Consider the following 21,906-nt stretch of genomic DNA (forward strand, 5'->3'; position numbering starts at 1 on the left):
CATTTCTTTTTTTCAAACCCTTAATATCACACACACACACACACACACACACACACACACACACAAAATGACAAAAATATTAAGAGACCGAGAGGACAAAAATGTTAATTTTTTTCTTATTTAAAATGAATCTTTGTGTTCATGGGGATTGAATAGTTTCCTCATTTGGGATTTCCTGTATATTAAGTCCATCATGAATAGTGAGATCCTGAGAGTGGTGTGAAACCTCCCATGCCTATCATTTTTGTGACTACCACAAACCCTTTTTGGGTCCTAGATTCCTGAAGTCTTCTTGCTTGCCTTCCATTAGCCTTTCTATGGGTCGTAGAATTTACTTTTACTGATTTCTTTGCTATCTTTCAGATTAAATACTAACTTTGGGCTCTAGGCTTCAGTATCCTTTACACTAGTGGTTCTCTATGTGATTATCTTCTTCTGTATATGAAAACGTACTGGTATGTTTCATAGTAACCCACCTTCCCTCCTCTCATTCAAATGAAATCTTTACTTTCTTGCCAACTTCCTATACTTACCAATTTGATTAAAACAGTATAAGAGAATGGCCTGCACACCTTTGACCTATTATCTAAAAACCTTTTCACATTTAAAATGCCTGCCCTTGAGGTATTCCCTTAATTAAACAGATTCCTACTAATTTTATGTGTCACCTCTGCTGTCTCTTTATTTCAGCATTCTCTCCTAAAGGACACATTTCATTTGTCTGTATTTGTTTTATCTGCTGTTTTTCCTCTTTCAAACTGAAAGAGGAATTAAAAGAATGGGACTTACTTCCATATTGTTACTGACGTATTTCCATATATCCCAAGTTCTTACTCGGGTAATGTAATATATAATAACTTACTAATGCCACCCACACCAAAATCAGACTAGAAATAAAACTAAGATGGGGATGCTCACTGTCAGAGTGAGGGGATGACTTTGTAACAATGAAGAAGGATTTACCTCCAAGTGCATTCCATCTACAGCCAAATTTTAAAAAGATGATCTGTACCCAACTCTGCGGGACTCGTCTATATGTAATGGGATTTGGTTCTTGGCCCAGCAGGAGTTTCTCCAGAACTGATTAAAATACTTCTCTTGTGTGACATATTGGGGTATAGAAGGCAAGACAAACTGGTCAATACCAGCATTAAAGAGAGGGAGCAAAGTCTAATTTTGTCAATCATTCTTCCTGTAAAGAACATTCTGGCAGTTGCCTGGCCAGTGTAGCTCAGTGGTTGAGTGTCACATCCTGGGCAAAATAATTACACATCAACAGAAAAGAGTTACCTTAAATTTGTATAGTGTTCTACATTTCTAAAGTGCTTTCCCAAAGAAAATTATGAAGAGTAGTGCTGAGTTAACACATATTAAGAAATACAGCCCTAACTGGTTTGGCTCAGTGGATAGAGCATCTGCCTGTGGACTGAAAGGTCCCAGGTTCGATTCCGGTCAAGGGCATGTACCTTGGTTGCAGGCACATCCCCAGTAGGAGGTGTGCAGGAGGCGGCTGATCAATGTTTCTCTCTCATTGATGTTTCTAACTCTCTATCCCTCTCCCTTCCTCTCTGTAAAAAAATCAATAAAATATATTTTTAAAAAATAAAATAAAATATATTAAAAAGAAAAAAAGAAATACAGTCATTTGCTGCTTTACGAGCATATGCTCTGAGAAAGGTATCATTAGGTGATTTCATCGGGCGACCATCACAAACCTGGATGTTCTAGCCTTTTAGTTAATTGTATGTGCTATACTTTTATAAGACTGGCAGCATAGTAGGTTTATTTACACAAGCATCACCACAAACACATGAGTAATGTAGTCTGAGCCCTGACAGTTGACTTGTTATGTGTGTGTAATGCAAATGCCTGATTACCAGGCATCTACTTAAACTAAGGCTATCTAGAATAAATGCATTGCCAGTCTCAAGATTAAATAAATAACCAAGCTGCCTCACCCTACTGAGGTGCCTTTGTTTTAGAAATCTTGGTTGATTTTGATAACTGGCCATTTGGGTGACTTGTTTTTTTCCTCTTCCTATGCCTTAAGTTATGACTCTTATGTATGTTTTCTTAAATGTTTTAAATTGATTTTTAGAGAGAGAGGAAGAAAGAGAGAGTGTGTGAGAAACATTGAGGTGAGAGCAAAACATCAATTGGCTTCCTCCTGCATGTCCCATATGGGGGATGGAGCATGCAACCTGGGGCCCTGACCAGGAATGGAACTGGCAACCTTTTGGTGCATGAGACGACGCCCAACCAACTAAGTCACACCAGCCAGGGCATGATTCTTTCTTTCTTTCTTTCTTTCTTTCTTTCTTTCTTTCTTTCTTTCTTTCTTTCTTTCTTTCTTTCTTTCCTTCTTTCCTTCTCTTTCTTTCTTTCTTTCTTTCTTTCTTCCTTCCTTCCTTCCTTCCTTCCTTCCTTCCTTTCTTTCTTTCTTTCTTTCTTTTCCTTCCTTCCTTCCTTCCTTCCTTCCTTCCTTCCTTCCTTCCTTCCTTCCTTCCTCTCTTTCTTTCTGTTGATATTTTTTTCAATTCTCATCCAAGGATATTTTTCCATTGATTTTCAGAGAGAGTGGAAGCGGGGGAGAGACACAGAGAGAGAAACATTGATGTGAGAGAGACACATCGGTTGGTTGTCTCCCATATTTGCCCCAACAGGGCCAGAGATTGAGACTGCAACTGAAGTATGTGCCCTTGGCCAGAATAGAACCTGAGACCTTTCACTCCTTGGATCAGCTCTCTATCCACTAAGCCAAACCAGCCAGGACTGGTATTTATGTCTTAAATTCACCAATAAATAGTGAACCCATGAAAACCTAGGCTACCACCCTCGACTCCAGTAAAAGGAGAACGCCCGGCTCCTGCCCCCTCTCTGTCTCTCTCTACCTGCAACCTCGCTGTTGCCCCAGGCATATTGTGCATGCTGCCGGGCCTGTAAGTAATAAACTCTTTTTTGTTGTTGTTCAGAGTTTCCTATTGGTGATTGCTGAAGGGTATCTTGTATTATACTAAGAACTATAAGGGTCAGTTCAGTTGGCACATTGGTTTAGAAAGGGGAGGTGTGTATGGGAAAGTTTAGTGGCCCAGCTGAGTCCCCAAGCATTTCTAGCCCTTCTGGATAGCCTGAGAGCACAAACGGTAATGCTTTGCACTAGTACTTTACGACATTTCCACAGCAATACCAGCAGGAGGTAATAAGAATGTTTTAGCTCTACTATACAGTAATCATATGGGACCACCATTGAATATATGTTCCATCATTGACCCAAACATTGTTATGTGGCACATGACTGTATACCCAAGGGTATCAGCATCAAGTTTTGTTTGTATGAACCGGACTCTTACATTTTTAGCAAGTTTTTTAGAGATCTTCTTTTCAGGAAAAATCCAAGGAAAAAAACAGGGATATTTAGCAAAGTAAAGAACATTCAATAAACATTCTATGTGGCCGAGTTAGTCTACATGATTTACTAATCTGTCATGATTATTTATGCCATATTGTTTCATTTTTAACCTAGGACTATTTCACTACAACCATGACCTGTTTTCAAGGGCAGTTGCTCCTTCTTGTTTTGAAAATGGCATAAAATCTAAGTTTCAATTTTGTCAGAAGCAGAAAGAATACCCTAGGTGAAATGTCTAAGAGAACTTTTAATTTCCTTTCCTGAAACCTGCTCTTGGCTCGTTCGAGTAAATCATTCCACCACTCACCTATTTGCTCAAGCCGTAATTATTGTGGTCACCTTTTACTCTGCTCTTTCTCTCACATCCCACACTCTATCCATCAGCAAATCACACTGACTCTACTTTCAAAAGATAGCTCAAATCTGACCACTTCTCACCCTTTCCCACCGATAACCACTCATTGATCCAAGACACCACCATCTCTTGCATAGCATATTGTAATAGTCTCCTAATTGATCTGCTTATTTCCACATTTGCCCCCTTTAACTTGATTCTTTGCATAGTAGCCATGATTGAACTTTTTCAAAACCATTTCATCTGCTTCTCAAAACTTTAAAATGGTGTCCCATTCACACATTTAATAAAACTTAAAGCAATTCCTTACATGATCTAGCCTTGTACCTCTGTGACTTCACTCACCTCCTGGCACACTGGGCTTGACTCAGACACAGCAAACATTTACCTGTCCTGGCTTTGACACTTTCTTCTTCCTCAGCCAGGAGCATTCTTCCCCCAGGTGGTCACATGGAGAACTTCTCCGCTGTGTCAGAAGTTTTGACTGACTTTCCCACTAAAAGAGCACACCACCCTGCCTTCCCCATCATTCTTGATTCCTTGTCCGACTTGATTTTTCTTCTTAATATTTATATCTTTCCCACTAGATTGTCAACTCCACAAAGGTAGGGGCTTTGTCTTTTGTTCACTGTTGAATCCACAGTGCCCAGAATATCACATAGTAGATGCTCAATAAATATTTATCAGACAAATAAGAAAGCTAGAGTATACATGACAGCACTTGGGCTTGTTAAAAGTACAAATTTAATAGCAGATTTTAAATTAATGCTTGAAAGAGAAAGTGATACATTTTCCTATTTCCTATTTTAGGTAATATTTATCAGTTTAGCAATTTATGTATGCATTTACATCTGAGAACCCTCTGAGATGGAATTGTTATTATCCTATTTTATAGATGAGAATAACTGAGATTCAGATGCATTAAATGACTTGCTCAAGAATACAAAGTTATTCAGTGTTGCAGCTGAGATACAAACCCAGGTTTCTGATTATAATCAGATCTTCTTTGATACTTCTGGGATGAAAACAAAGCTTAATTGCACTACTTATTTTATCCACTATGAATAAATTTACATTTGAAAGTCACCTAGAAGTTATGTACATATTTATATTTTATATTTATATGTAAAACGTACTTATATTTTTTCTGTACCTGTAAGTTTTCTTTGAAAACATGATTTCTGTTTATATTATTTTCTCCTGCAATTAAGAAAAAAGAAAAACAGCAATTGATTTAGAAGGATATTCTAATGAACAAAATAACTCAATAGATATCTATTGATAACGTTCTATGTGCTGTGTGTGTACAGAGATGGTGGTGTACAAAACTAAGTGAGGTAGGCAGAAAAGTAAACAGCCAAATTTAATATATTGTAATAAGTGCTTTTGGGGATAAGAAATGTGAGCTTTAAGAGCATATTGGTACCCAACCCAGAGAAAAGTAGAAATCCCTAAGGGATGTCTCAGCTAAGAACTGAAGGCCATGTAGGACTTGGCCCAGTAAGGTAGTAAAGGGAGGTGGGGACAGGGAGCAGCTCAAACAAAGACAATATGTACAAAGATCTGAAAGCAGCTCAGTTTGTTAATGAAACTACATGTATTTCAATGGAATATAGACAATGCTCAATTAACTACAAATCAAAAGTTACATTTCTCTTTAAAGTTTGTCCTTAGATCAAGCCACTTCATTAGTTCTACTTCCTTTTTTTTTCTTTTTTAAAATATTTTTATTGCTTTCAGAGAGAAAGGTAGAGGGAGACAGATAGATAGAAGCATCAATGATGAGAGAGAATCATTGATCGGCTGCCTCTTGCATGCCCCCTACTAAGGATTAAGCCCACAATCCAAGCATGTGCCCTTGACCAAAATCCAACCCTGGGACCCTTCAGTCCGCAGGCGGATGCTCTATCCACTGAGCCAAACCAGCTAGGGCCTACTTCCATTTCTTATCATGGTATGTGGCTAAAGCTGTTAAATGATAATAATAACAATAATTATAATAGTAACTACCATTTATTGAACATTTACAAAATGCCAAACACATTTAATCATTACTTCAACCTATGAGATGGCTACTGTTATTATACCTGTTTAATAAATGAGTAAACTGAAGCTTACAGGAGTTAACTTTTCTTGAATTTATGCAACTAAGAAGTGTCAGAACTTGGATCTGAACCAGATCTATCTAACTCCAGGTGTTAGGTAATAAATACTACTTTAAAATATTAAAGAAATTCTTTATTTTGAATACCTGAAGTTTCATTATCATAATAATTTCTCATGACCATAAGCATCAGAACAGACACACAGTTACACATTAATTAGCTTCTTTAAAAACAACAAAAAAAAACAGTTGCAGAGAGCAGTGATTCTTATATGAGTATTTTCTTTTCAATTTCCACCCTAAAATAAGCTTTTTATTTTTTTAAATATATTTTTATTGATTTCAGAGTGGGAGAGAGAAACATCAATGATGAGAAAGAATCCTTGATTGGCTGTCTCCTGCACGCCCTACACTGAGGATTGATCCCACAACCTGGGCCGGGAATCGAACTATGACCTCCTGGTTTACAGGCCAACCATTGAGCCACACTGGCTGAGTCAATATAAGCTTTTTAAAAGTTCTTCAACATTAACATCTCCTTTACCTAAGTATTAATTTTTACTAATATTGTTTGAGTGCCCATTATAATGGGTCCTGTTTTAAGGGCTTTGCATTCATTATGTTATTAATCCTTACTTCCCTGAGAAATAGATATTATCCATATTTTACAGATGAGAATTCCAGTTTAGAGAAGTTAAGTAAATTTCTCAAAGTTATATAACTGCTGAGAAATGAAGCCATAATTTGAAAACAGATCTGATTCTAAGGCCAATGCTCATTCCATATTGCTCAAGATAAAAGCCATGTTAAATAGTTAGAGACAAAGGTACATTAAAACACAGTATGAGTAATGTCAAAGAAACGGGGAGAAGGCCATCCTGATTCATAAAGCACTCAATTTTCTTCCTCACTTCTAAATATATACAGAAACTCAAACTAGGCTAAGGAATTGGTTGATTAACAAATGAAAAGGATTTGCAATCAGTACATTAATTGCATTTTCAAATAGCATTTTGTACCTGATTTCATATATCTTTAACTGTTCTTCTGCATAGTTAATGCACAAATGAGACAAATTTTCTTTTTTAAAAAAATATATATTATTGATTTTTTACAGAGAGGAAGGGAGAGGGATAGAGAGTCAGAAACATCAATGAGAGAGAAACATCGATCAGCTGCCTCCTGCACACCCCCTACTGGGGATGTGCCCACAACCAAGGTACATGCCCTTGACCAGAATTGAACCTGGGACCCTTCAGACCGCAGGCCGACGCTCTATCCACTGAGCTAAACTGGTTAGGGCAAATGAGACAAATTTTCAATTGGGATGTTGATTAAACTTTCATGTACTATTTTGTATGTCATTCACAATTGTACAAACTTTAACATAGCCATATAGTTCTGTCTGATATCATAATTTAATTAACTAATTTGTTATTGGACATGATCCCAATTTTTTAATACCATCTATACTATGATGAACATCTTTGTAGATAAATCTTTGTACCCATCTAATATCTTTGCATTGTCAATTAATCTTATTAAGACACAATAGACTTCTCACCCAAATAAATGGATCCAGTAGTAGAAATCTCAGGCTGCAGCAAGCATGTGGAAAAATATTTGCTGTAGGTAATCCTTTTAGCCATCTCTAATTGCCCTCTCAAGGTCATTGCCCACTTTGCCGATTTAGAGGTTAGTTTTTAATAACATTCTAAAAGTTTGAGAACTTTAGGACGTTTTTATTTGTGATTCAAGTGAGACTATCATATAAGGAGTAAACTGAAATAAGTTTTGTCATAAAAACCAGAAAAGATTTAGATTAGTTTCCTCTCCATTTTCCCAGCACAAGGCCCAGCAGTTAGTAGCCATGAATGGTAAATAGCTTTTAAAAAAAACACACCTTTTTTTATTAATTTCAGAGAGGAAGGAAGAGGGAGCGAGAGATAGAAACATCAATGATCAGATTGATTGGCTGCCTCCTGCACTCCCCCTACTGGGGATTGAGCCTGCAATCTGGGCATGTGCCCTTGACTGAAATAGAACCCGGGACCCTTCAGTCTGCAGGCCAACACTCTATACACTGAGCCAAACCGGGCGAGGGCAGAATGGTAAATAGTTTTCATCTCCATTACCATCTCTGATTGATTGGTGGTAGCAGATGGAGTGGAGTGTTAAGAAAGTCAAGGTCAATGGAAAAAGTACTGTAATCAGTTAGCTACATCTTTTATACGGAGGGGAGAGAGGAGTAACAGCCCGTGGGTCATAAGTTTGCCATCCCTCTAGTAAGTGTGTGAATGAATAAATAGATATAATATTAATAATATAACATTGGTTTGCATTACCAAACCCTCTAGTCCAGGGGACTTAGAACTAAGGTTACTATACTATTTTCTTAAGCTTTAAGATATTTATTTTTCGAATCGGTAATGTGTTCATATAATTAAAATTGGAAAGTCAGGAAAGGATATAAAGTGAAGAGTGTCCTGTCTTGCCCCCCACTTTCCTGTCTCCCATCTTCCTTCTTCACCAATGTTAATTTAAGAGATATTTTAAAACATAGGGTTTAACTCATATCTTTATAGAAATTAAATTAGTTATACCTTATTTGAAAAGGCTAAATCATTATAGTTTTCAAGAGCAGATTAAACCTATAAACAACAGCAAATTTAAACAGCTGTTTCTAGTTTTCTTAAAACAAAAGCATTATTTATTTTCATTAACTAGGTCAAGTTTATAATTTCACTAACCAGTTGAGATTATGTTGTCAGTATCTTTTAATTTTATTATTTTATTACATTCAAGGTAAAAGAAGAGGATGGAGAGCAAATCTCTGTGTACGAAAGTGCTTTATAAGTAAAAGCCCTTAACAGAGATTATCAAAATTATATTTAGAAATTTTATTTAATGTTACTATAGCTATAGCATAGCTTTCACAGTTGAACTTACATTTAAAGAATTTAATAAAGTGGTAATGCCTATGTTTTTATTTTCAATTTCAGTAAAATCTCATTCAGTTTCTCTTCATTTTACAGTGTGAGAATAATCTTTAAGTCTTCATAGTAAATTTTGTAAAAGTATCAAAACTAGGCAATTGTTTATTTCAAGCTTTAAGTTCTTAGGAATCCATCACGCTTTAGTAAACATAGACTTATTGTTCTCTGGAAATGATCCAAACTTATTATTTTCTCACAGCATGCAAGACGACAGCATAGAAGCTTCTACTTCCATTTCTCAGCTCCTCAGAGAGAGCTATTTAGCAGAAACCAGACATCGGGGAAACAATGAGAGGAGCCGAGCAGAGCCTTCTTCCAACCCTTTCCATTTTGGCAGTCCTTCTGGAGCTGCAGAAGGAGGAGGAGGCCAAGATGACCTTCCAGACCTTTCAGCTTTTCTGAGCCAAGAAGAATTAGATGAAAGTGTCAATCTGGCAAGATTGGCGATCAATCATGACCCTCTGGAGAAAGCAGATGAAGCTCAAGCTAGAAAACGTCTCTCTTCTGATCAGATGAAACACCCATCGAAATCAAGTTTTGACCCTAACTTCCGCCAGGATAACTCTCCAAGTCCTACCAGCTCTATCGAGAGCCCTCAGGAGGCAACGAGGCCACAGTATAGTTCTGAGGCTCAGTCCAAAAAACTATTCTTAAATAAGGCTGCTGATTTCATTGAAGAGCTGTCCTCCCTTTTCAAAGCCCATAGCTCCAAAAGGATTAGACCCCGGGCCTGCAAAAACCACAAGAGCAAATTGGAATCTCAAAACAAAGTTATGCAGGAAAACAGCTCCAGTTTCTCAGCTCTGTCAGAAAAAAGAGAAAGATCATCTGTTCCCATTCCCATCCCTACAGATACTAGAGATAACGAAGTGAATCATGCCCTTGAACAGCAGGAAGCCAAGCAGCGTGAGGCTGAGCAGGTTGCCAGTGAGGCAGCTGGTGGAGACACCACCCCAGGGTCTTCACCGTCATCCTTGTACTATGAAGAACCTCTGGGGCAACCTCCCCGATTCACTCAAAAGTTATGGAGCAGAGAAGTTCCAGAGGGAACCAGAGTGCAGTTGGATTGCATAGTGGTAGGAATTCCACCACCTCAAGTAAGGTAAAATGCCCCATGAGTAATGCTTAGTAATTGCTTTCCATCTACCATGATTCTCCTAAGTTTGTCTTTTAAGTAAGTGGTTTCAAAAATTATTTACTGCCTTTAAGAAAAACAGTCAAAGTTTCAAGCAGCACTGTCCAATAGGAATATAATGTTAGCCATATATGTAATTAAAATTTTTCTAGTAGCCACATTTTTAAAAAGTAAAGACTGAGAAAAAATAACTTTTTAAATGTACATTATTTAGCCAATAAATGAAAACATCATCATTTCCACATGTTATCAATATAAACATTATTTATATGATATTTTACATTCTTTTTGTCATACTAGGCCTTGAAAATCCAGTGTGAATTCTACAATTACAGCACATCTCAATTTGGCTACTACATTTTCCTAGGAAATAATTAATTTACATTTAGATTTTATAAAACCTATAGTTTTAAAGAGTAGATTGACATGCACAAGTGATTCTAAACCTACTTAATTTTTTTGTAATATTCAATTTTGTAAAATTGAGTTGATATCAGTTTTTTTAATTAAAATTAAATATAATTTAAAGTTCAGTCCCTCAGTTGTACTGGTGACATTTCAAGTGCTCAGTATCACATGTGGCTAATGACTATGGTATTGGACAGCACAGGTCTACAGGCTAAAGCTTTAAAAATAAAGTATTTATGATCTATACTCAATGAATACCTGTGATTTTTTTTTCAATTTTAAAGAAAGCCAAATAATCGAATAAAAGCTGATAGAATAAAGATAAAATAAGGATGTTGCTAAGGTCAATTTACAGATTCATTTTACAGGTAATGTATTTATTATAAACTTTTTGATATCAGCTTAATGAATACTATGCTTCCGAATGTCCAAGTTTGTCCCTAGTGTGACAGATGAGTCAATTTTTATGTGCCTACCACTCAGCTTTTCTGTGAAGCAGATGAAGCGTAAGCTTCAAGGCTCCTCATTTGCATAAACTATCCCTAACTTTGGGGTCTAATTTTATTTTATTTTTTTTAATGCAGACCTTCCACATTTATGAGCTTCAGGCCCCACAAAATGTGGATACAGCTGTAGCCCCAGGGTGACATTTGCTAGCTGTAACCCTATAATACTATGTGAATAATGTGCTTGAAGTGTATTACTTTTGTAGAGAATTACCAGTATTTTGTGTCCTGTAGGAGTTACTTTGCTTCCCTAATTCCTAATTACCACTAGAACATGACCTCGTTACTATTTAACACTTATTCTAGGTATGTAAGCAGTTCCTCATCTTTTTCTTAGAGAATATTCATATGATAGGACAGAAATAGTATTAATATTAATAATGATTTTTATTTATACATGTCTATTGATCCAAAGACAAGACATATTCATATATAGAATTTTGCTTTTCAAAGGCAATGCAAGGTAATATTTGAATATTACTCCTACAATGGAATATAATTTCTATACAATTATCTAAATGACCTCCTTGAGGGCAGGGATTTAGTTGTTTTACCTATGTATCTTGAGCACCAAGCACAACTTCTGGCCTATAGTATTTACTAAGAAATGTTGAGGAAACTAATGCATAAAGAAAGAGGAAGACAAAAAACTTAGCTTAGGTTTGAATCAGGAGTGAGACAGTTGGCTTAAGATGTGGCAAATGGTTGAAACTGAACCACACAGGACAGTGTCTACCCTTCTACCCTGAATGTGCCTGCTGATACTCCTGGGACTCTGGTGAGGTGTCATCACAGACTCTTGTTGGATACCAATCAGTGACATCTGGTGAATCTAAGTAAGCTAGTGAGCATTCAAGTTTTGGTACACACACAATTTACTTAGATTATCCAACCCAGTAATTTCTGGACATAGATTGGACCAAAAAAAAATTAGACCAGATCATTCCAAATTCATTCTCCCCATTTCTTGACTATGACAATCTCAAACAAACAACAACAAAAAAGAATTCATGCTCCTATGAGAACAATCAGCCAGGAAGAGCTATAAGATCCTATCCCCCCCACCCCCAAACAATATAATCTGGTGTTCACTAAAAAACTACTTAGCCCCGGCCAGGTGGCTCAGTTGGTTGGAGCATCATCCCATTCACCAAAAAGTTTGTGGATTCCATTCCTGGTCAGGGCACATACCCAGGTCATGGGTTTGAAACCTGGTTGGGGCGCATATGGGAGGCAACCAATCAATGTGATATTTCTCTCTCTCATCAGTCTCTCTCTCTCTCTCTCTCTCTCTCTCTCTCTCTCTCTCTCTCACACACACACACACTCTGCACACACACACACACACACACACATTCTGCTTCCCCCCTACATACACTTTTTTCTCTCTCTCTAAAAATCATTAAAGAAAAATATCCTAGGGAGAGAAAAAAAACCAATTATAAATTTACAAATTTAAAAGTGGAAAAAAATGTACACAGCTTCAATGAAGCAATACTAACTTTACCTGGGAAGAATTTATTTACTGTTAGAATTCATACCTGAATCTCAACCACTGGTTTGGTGCCAGGAAGTTGGTATTCACTAAATATTTTCTAAATGAATTAGTATCTAATTTAATGACTGCAATTATATTTAGAAAAAATTTAAAGCTTTCCAAATAGACTATTAGCTGTCATTATTTTCCTGAGAATAGAATTTACATAACTCTAAGTAAATGTTTATTTAGATTTTACACATTTTACTATGTGATCCAGTGCAATGACAGAGACAGTATAGATATATGTCCCTTGCCCTCAAGGAACTTGCTGCCCAATTAAAGAAATCATCCTAATTTTTATAGTCTCAACCATAAGAACTATCAGAGAAGGGGTGGAGGACTAAAGAAGTCAAAGAAGGCTTCAGAGACGTATTTGGGTTTTAGTTAAGTCTTGAAAAGTGAGGAAGATTTAGGTAGAAATTTACTTATTCATTTATCCAGCAAATACGTATAGTCTTACTAAAGTGACTCACCAGGAGCACAAAACAACTGTGTGTTATTGGAGGTCAGGGACCTCGTTTTGAAACCAAGCCTAAAACTATTCTGAGAGGGTAGCTCAAATTTAAAAGAGCAATCAGACTAATGTAATCCAAACATTACAATATTGTACAATATAGGCTATAATAGAAGTAAGTATAGGATGCAGTGGCAACTCAAAGTAAGATATGATTACTTTGCCTGGAGTGCAGGATAAAGAAGAGTTAACACAGGAGGTGCAGCTTCAGTTTGAAGAGACCAAGGGTGGAAGAGGAAAGCAAGTGCAAAGGCCCAGAGACAAGTGTTTTCAGGGAATTACAAGTACTTGGCTATGTGAGGAACTTGGGGTAACAGGTGAGAAAAGATGAGGGGAAAGACTGAAGAAGTAGACAGAGAGATAGTTTGTTTTAGGCCAGGTCCACTCGACATGTTCATATGAAGATACAGACACTGGAATTGCACTATTTTTAGGTGACAGAAAATGGACTGGTCTAACTAGAAAGAAGAGTGGAATCAAATGATTTTGAAAAGCCTTGAAAGCAAAGCAGAATAGTTTAGACTTTGTTGCAAAACCAAGTGGAAACCATCTAGAGTTGTGTATAGGAAAGTAACAATATGAAAGGGAGCATTTAGGTAGAATTAATCTGGAATAATGAGTAAGATCAGAAATGAATGGAGCCATGAGGCTACTAAGGAAGCTATCCCAGGCATCGAATGCTCTGATAAGACTAGCATGGGGGCACTAGGAAAACAGAAAAAAGATGTGAGTGAGCAACATATACATAAAGGAGTGAAGAAATCAAGCTGAACTGGTGATTGATTAGCTAGGAAGGAAAAGTAAAAAAAATTTACTCCACAAGTTTGAAGCTGTGCACCTGAGAGAATGATGGGGTCACTGGCAAGGACTGAGAAAATGCAAGAGGTGGATGATTTATGGATGAGTTTGATGACTTGAATGTGAGCAGATGAAGGGACCATATCCAATAGGCTGTCAGAAATGCAGGACTGAAGGTCAAGTGAGAAGGCAGTGGAACTGGGAACAGTCCAAGATGACCTGGACACTAGGAAAAGCCTGACACAATATCTTTATAATTACAAAAGGGACTAAAAATACAGGTAATTCTTGGAACTAACTTCTAATAGTGCTAGACTGGAATGGTATTTTCCAACCTTCTTCTGGCAGTAACTCCTCCCGCTTTTCTTCTCACAATAAGTCTGTTTACATGTTACCCAATACATATTTCACACAAACACACACACACACTTTTTTAAAAGATAAAATTAGTGCTTTGGGAATTGTAGAGGGTTGTGTGGGGAGTCCCTCCAGCCCCTACCTGCTTGCTTACCATGGAAATGAAGACATCTCCATAGAACCCAGGAGTGTAGATTTCGACCCACAGGATTCATTTTAAAATGCATTAAAATAATAATGAGACATTTGGGGTTGCCATATAGGAACACCACAGGGAAAAAGAAAATCACCCTTTGCTATTTTTTTCAAGGAAATGTAATGTCTTTCTGGAAACTGGGGTCTAACCTTGTGCTCCTGTGTATAATCAGTATTTTACTTATGTTCTTGTAACCCTAGTTTAGCACATTGAAAAATCATTTTTGCATATCTTTGTTGATTTCCAAGTGAATTGGGTAGAAAATGCTTTGTTTTATAGGGATGGTATTCTATATCACTCGTGTTTTTGAAAGCTTGTTAATCTTAGACATAGGTTCATTGGAGGATTTGTCTTAGAAAATGAAATACATTCATGCGTTACCCACAGATGAAAGAGTCGACAGGAATTCACAGCAAATGGCCATGATCCTTTTATATATCATGACTCCAAATTCTTTCCCCAGGAATGTACAGCTGGGTCACACTAAGTATATTTGCTTGTACGCAACCTTCTGAAGCAGCACAAATTTACCTTTTATAAATGTTGATGTCTGCTTTGGCTGTTAAATTTTGCTATTGGCACTTCTGGACCTATGCTTTCTAGTAGTGTGCTGAGGAAATAAATTAGTTATAAAGAAAAAGATCTTCATCTTAAATAGTTTAGGAGAATTCTTTAAAATGTTATAAGAAATTATACAGGTGGGCAAAAGTAGGTTTACAGTTGTTTACATGGAAAATAATACAATAATTAATAAATAATAATACAAGAATAAACTGTGTTTCTCGTACTCACAATTGTAAACCTACTTTTGCCCCACCCCGAATATGTAATTATCATGTGAAATACTATGTAAATATTTTTAAATATTACATTATTTAGGGGCTTTTTTCTTCTTTTTGGGAAAATCTAAATACCTTCTTTATTCATTAATCCAACAAATATTAAGTGCCAATAATGGGACATGTACTGTTATAGGCACTAAAATTAAAGCAGCAAACAAGAAATCTTCCTGCTCTCATGGAGCTTAGACTCTAGGAAGGCACACAGACAATAAACAAAAAATTCACAAATTATTGTATAATTACAATTGTGATAACTATTATAAAGGAGAGGCATATAGCAAATGGACCAAACCTTGAGAGTATATTAGGGAAGATTTTCCTGAAAAGTTGTACTTAAACTGAGACATCAAAGAGGACTAGGAGTTAGCCCAGCAAAGTGGGGTATGAGGAAAAGTGTTGCAGGGTGAGGGAACAGCAAATTTGAGCTCTTGAGGCAGCAAGACAATTGTTCACTTAAAGGAATTGAAGAAAATGGCACCAGAAGATAAAGAGGAAATGATTTGAGATAAGTTTAGAGAGGGAACAGAGGCTAGAATTTGAGAGGTTCCTAGAACACGCTACTAAAGTAGGTCCCTGGATCAGCAGTGTCCGCGTCACCTGGGACCTTGGTGGATATGCAAATTCACAGGTTCCACCTTGGACCTACTGACTCAGGCCCTGGAGGAGTGAGGCCCATACATCTATATTTTAACAAATTGCTGTTTGTTTTTGTGCTGGCAATTTTGCAATTTCTTCAAAGATCTCCTGATCTGGAGGGACCTCCTCCCAACCCCCAGAGACCTCCCGCTGCTCAGTTCCTTGACCCAGATGTTGCAATCTCCAGTTAACATTCTAGCACCTGCTCCGTAGTCTTTACTCCAACAGAACACCCCTCACAGACGTTGTTGGAGTCACCTCATCATAGCACATGGTCCTTTGAGGCAGGATCTATTTTGAGATTAAAAACCAGACTAATTTATAATCCTAAACAATATTGATACAGAAATATTTACAGGTAAAATGACAAAAATCCTAGATTTACATTAAAATAATCCAAGGTAGGGAGAAGTGGAGAATATAAAAGAAACACATTTGCCATTTGTTGATAATTTGTTGAAGCTAAGTGTGCATGGGGTTCATTAAACCAGTGTCTCTACTTTGCATATGTTTGGAAGTTTCCATAATAAGTTTTTAAAAATGATATTAGTATTTCATGTTTTAAAAATGTTATATAAGTGTATTCTTCTCTACTTGAATTTTTCCCTAACTCTAATTCACTCGTTTTCATTGCTATTTAACTGCAGGAGTAGAGGACATTGATGTACATTTGCATTGCCTCCAGTTTCTTTTTCCTAATATGAACAATGTTATTATAAACATTCTAATATATTCTCCTGTGTCTTATATTTCAGTTGAGCTAGCTAAGCCCTCCTGTACAATGTTGACTAAAAGTGGTGATACTAGGTACTATAGTCTTGTTTGTGATCTAAAAGGAAAACTTCCATTTTTCACCATTACGTAGGGTTTTGTTACAGTTTCCTTTTGATTAGATATTTTATGATTTTTAAAAAATCATGAATGATGTTGAATTTTTTCTGCTTTTATTGAGATTATTTTATGATTTTTTCCCTTTTATTCTGTTACTTTGGTTAAGAACATTGATTTTATTATGATAAACAAAACTTGGAATTCTTGAGACAAAGGCAACACTACAAAAGAGGCTCCAAATTGAACAAATAGAATTTATTCTGAAAGAAAGATTAACATAGCAAATAGATGAAAAGAAGAAACTTACTTTAAACATATAACATTGGAAAAAGTCAAGTATATTGCATTAATAACAAAACTAGAAAATGTAATATATTCGTTTACTTATTTATTCAATAATAATTTATTCAGTACTCACTATGCATCAGGAACTATTCCAAGCACTTAGGATTCATCAGTAAATAAAGCAAAATTTCCTGACAAATTTTATTCTAGATGAAGTGAAAGAAATAGACAATAAACAGTAGATTTAATAAAGAAGTGAATTATGCAGTGGTTCAGTACTAAGTGCTATGAAAGAAAGAAAAGAGGAATTCTAGGGGGAGAAAATAAAAGTTTCTAGTCATCCCTGCTCAAAATAATTAGTCCTTTAAAAATTATTTTAGGAATTATTCTCAACTTCACACTTATTCATCCTCCCACTTGTCTCAAGTTGGCTATGTGGTAAGGGATAGTCTTGATGAGTTTATATTAGGCAACTATTTTATTTATGCTTTTCTTAATTTACCAAAGAGGTACCACTCAGAAAAATTCAGATTTTAATAAAAGTTAAAGCATAGACAAATCCTCCTCACTGGTACCTCCATACTCTTATCAGTGGGAAATAGCCATTGGATATAAAAACTTGTTAACTCAGTTAAACAAGACATTCAGAACACCAAGTTCCATCATGAAATCCAGCATAACTTTGGGTCCTGTTAGAAAACATTTAATAATATCATCATACTGTCTAATATACTCCCATTGCACTCGGTATATGAAGAGTCGCTCTGATCAGGGAGAGAGCTGAACATGACAGTAAGTAAATACACTATCTTTTAGCTGTTTCAGGCATTGTTAGATAATGATGGTTATAGACAATCAAGGAAAGAACTTTTCCAGACCCCAAGCCTTCTTAAAAAATGAAACAGACTTTAGGCTATAATAATCCCAATTTAAATTCATTCATTTAACATGTATACAACAAGCACTTTTTGGAGCATCTAGAATGTGGCATCTGTCCAAGAGCCAGATAAACAAGTGGTAAATGGACATGATCATCTCTGCCCTGTGGTATTTATTGTCCAGTAATATGTGTGTGTGCGTGTGTGTGTGTGTGCGTGTGTATAAATGTATAATTATAAGTGATATACAGGTTCTGTGATGGAAATGAACATGGCATTAGGAGAGGGAACAATAAGAGGTGGAACAGGGACACTCGAAGGGCAAGAGCTGGACTAAAGAAAGGCTCTGAGTAATCATTCTTTTAATGAGCATTACTGATGAGTCAGAATAACACATTCAAATTACATTTAGAAGTTTTTAATGTGCTAAAGCAATGAGTCATAATATTTATTCAAGCCATAGTTTAGATAAAAGAGTAACCTAACAGCAGAATGGTGGTATGCAACCCAAAAGTCCAGTTACATCTGAAAAACGTGTCTCCTCCATGTCTTCATTCTTAGGCTTGTAGCTAGCCATGTTAGCAGACCTGGTGAGCTATCCTTAGTGCATTAAAAAGTGGGCTTTTCTTTATAATCTGGACCTGCCCTATTTCCCCAGATCAATGACTCATTTCTTCTGAGCCATGAATCACTGCTATTCTGTGACTATCATGAGGATTTGGCATTCTAAAACACATAGCTGGGCCAGGGCATTTCTATGAAAGCATTCCCTAACACGGATAGACATTTCTTTTCGTCCTTACCCTCAAAAGTCTTAGGATAGCTGGGTCAATTTTAAGACCTTTTCAAAAGACAGCCTGACTGGTGCATTATTTTTGAGTGGGTCATGGTGTTAAAGTCAGAGTGATGTTACTGACTGTTCTCTGGGGTTGGCTGAATTCATTCTGGCTGTCTGAGTAAGGACAGAAGTGCTTCTGACAGAGAGTTTGTGCGTTTGAATCATTCCACTTAACGCTTCCTGGCTGTCCAATTGCTCATGGATGTTTTCACTCTCATTTTCGTAAGGAAGAGAAATGTTATCTAAAGAAATGAGATAACCTTATAATATTTATATAAGGGAAGGTATTTATTTATTGGTTTTGAAATATTTAAATTTGCTTTTCCAAATTAATACAGGTAGATTTCATAAAAAGTTGAATATTAAAGAACAGACCACTATTAACTCTTTTTGGAATTTCCTGTTTATTTACCTCTAGATTTCTAAGTGATATGCCACTGGTTCTTAACCTTTTTGTTCTCAGGACTCCTTTGTAGTCTTAAAAGTTATTCAGACCTAAAAGAGAGAGATTTTTTATCTATGTGGTTTATATCTGTAATTATCATATTAGAAATTAAAACTGAGAAACATCACCCATTAGTCATTTGGAAAATGAGTAATGCAGATCTTCCAAATGTTGGCACAGTCTTTATATGATAGTTTTTAAAAATCACATTTGTTAATATGATAATTGATTTCATCAAAACGTCTAAGTATTGGGAAGCCCTAAACTTACTGTGGAGGATCCAAGTTTTCCAAATCTCTTATTTTTCCTTGAAAGCTCTCAATTTTTTTTTATTGGCGACAATTGTTACAGTTTTTTGTACTTAAAATGTTATCAGTTATTTGTACTGGAAATGACATTTTGCGAAAATGACTGCTGAATACCCAAGTCTGAGAAGCCATAATTTGTCAGTCACTCTTCAGTACCTAGTTCAACTAAAAAAAAAAAAAATCACGCAAGTGCTAATATCCAATAGAAATGCTTTATGCTACTTCCCATTTCACCATCCAGAATGTTAAAAAGACATGGACTTACCCTGACCCAGGTAGCTTAATTGTTGGGTATAGTCCCATACACCAGAAGGTGGCGGGTTCTATTCCTGGTCAGGGCACATGCCCAGGTTGTGGACTCGATCCCCAGTAGGTGGCCTGTAGAAGGAAGCCGGTCAATGATTGTCTCTCATCATTGATGTTTCTCTCTCTCTCTCCCTCTTCCTTCTTCATTGAAATAAATAAAAATTAAAAAACAAAACAAAACATGGACTCAAGGTTGAGATTTAATAAAAGTAATGATTTTTATTGCTTCATCAAGGATATTTTTAAGTAAAACCAGATTTTCTTTTATAAGATTTCGAGTGTGATGGTAAAGAACATAATGACCATTAGTCAATGTTGACAGCACCTTAATTTGTGCTGCTAAAGCACCAGCAATTTTACCCATTGTGACTTTTGCACCATCAGTGTAAATGTCAACACGTGAAAAGGAAAATAATATCTTAGTATTACATGAAATAGTTTTGTCTTCACAGAAAGTGAAATACACTTTGAGAACCACTGTAATACTTAATCTACTGTTGCTTGCTCTGCTGATATTAGCTATTTTCTATTGACTTCCTGTTCCAAAAGATGATGGTTTAGCGCCCCGTCACTAAACCTGCACCTCTCTTGTTCCTTCCTACATTGCCTCAATATAATCATAGCATACTGTTGCTTAAAAAAAAATAATGTTTACCTTTCCGTTACTGTGTGAGTATTATTCACTGCTAATCCACGTAGGGAAAAATGAATGTTTTGTTTTTCTTTTGTTTTAATATGTTTTTATTGATTTCAGAAAGGAAGGGAGAGGGCAAGAGAGATAGAAACATCAATGATGAGAGAGAATCACTGATCGGCTGCTTCCTGCAACCCAGGCATGTGCTCCGACCAACTGGGAATCAAACTGACCTCCTGATTCATAGGTCAATGCTCAACTACTGAGCCACGCCAACTGGTCTGTTTTTGTTTTGTTTTTAATTATTGATTTTTAGAGAGAGAGGAAAGGAGAGGGATGAAGAGATAGAAACACCTATGAGAGAGAAACTACATCAATCAGCTGCCTTCTGTACACCCCCTGGGGATCAAGCCGCCGATTGGGAATTGAACCAATGACCTCTTGGTTCATGGGTTGACGTTCAACCATTGAGCCACATTGGCCAGGCTGCTGGTACAACTTTTTATTTTGACCTGGAGTTGATTACTATCTTGCTTTTTTATGTACTTAGTTCTATGGTCCCATCACAGATTTGTCTCAATTCTCCAATACATTTGTAAAACATTTCCTAAATATTCTGTTCCACGCAGTTAAGTCATCGGGCCCGTTTGTTTTTCCCTAGAGAAATCCCTCCCACAGCCTTTCTTCCTCTTGCTCCAATATGGAGCAGCTGCTCACGCAGCCAGCTACTCAGCTTTTATTCTGGGGCAGCCCCTAACTGAAGGGAGAATGTGATGAGCTGTGGGAGTCTAAATGCTCATTTCCCAGCCTTGAAATAAATTACTCTCTTTTGAGCCCCATGTCTCCTCCCTCACTGTCAGTGTTCCCACATCCCCAAACTTAGATCTCCAGAGGCTGAGACTTGCTGGGGTTCTGATACACCAATTGGCTTCTTTCATTGACATCCCCAACGCACTTGGTTTCCTAATTTTCAACTCTCCCACATTGCCTACACAATGCTAACACTCTAGACCAGCGGTTCTCAACCTGTGGGTCGCGACCCCTTTGGGGGTTGAACGACCCTTTCACAAGGGTCGCCTAAGACCAGCGGAAAACACATATATAATTATGTATTGTTTTGTGATTAATCACTATGCTTTAATTATGTTCAATTTGTAACAATGAAATTGGGGGTCACCACAATATGAGGAACTGTATTAAAGGGTCGCAGCATTAGGAAGGTTGAGAACCACTGCTCTAGACCCACTGCTTTAACCTTGCTGTTAAAATTTTAACTGTGTATCTTGGGGTTCTTCCCATCTCCCTACATAGTGATCTTTATCATTCTCTTTATAGAGCTGCATAGTGTTCAATTATGTGGCTGTACCATAGTTTATTTACCAGTCCCCTAGTGATGGACGCTGGGTTGTTTCCAATTGTTTGCGCCTTAAATGAGTAACCTGTACATTTGTCGTTTTGTATATATCCAAGTGTACCTGAATGATAGATTTCCACAAGTGAGGTTGTTGGGTCGAAGGATAAATGCATCTGTAATTTTGGCAGTTGTTGCCATAGTCCTTTCATAGGAGTTGTACCATTTTACATT

At 36.7% G+C, this 21,906-nt stretch overlaps 1 protein-coding gene across 1 annotated transcript in view; it reads left to right on the forward strand.

The window, feature by feature from the left end:
• Positions 1 to 21,906, forward strand: part of MYPN (myopalladin) — a 75,985-nt gene that overhangs the window by 2,458 nt on the left and 51,621 nt on the right. Inside the window, exon 2 of the mRNA XM_006760901.2 lies at positions 9,064 to 9,966. Coding sequence (XP_006760964.1) covers positions 9,065 to 9,966 — 902 coding nt within the window. The 5' untranslated portion in view covers position 9,064. The remainder of the gene's footprint in view (positions 1 to 9,063; positions 9,967 to 21,906) is intronic.

The sequence above is a fragment of the Myotis davidii genome, unplaced genomic scaffold, assembly GCF_000327345.1.
Source record: "Myotis davidii unplaced genomic scaffold, ASM32734v1 scaffold134, whole genome shotgun sequence".
NCBI lineage: Eukaryota > Metazoa > Chordata > Mammalia > Chiroptera > Vespertilionidae > Myotis > Myotis davidii.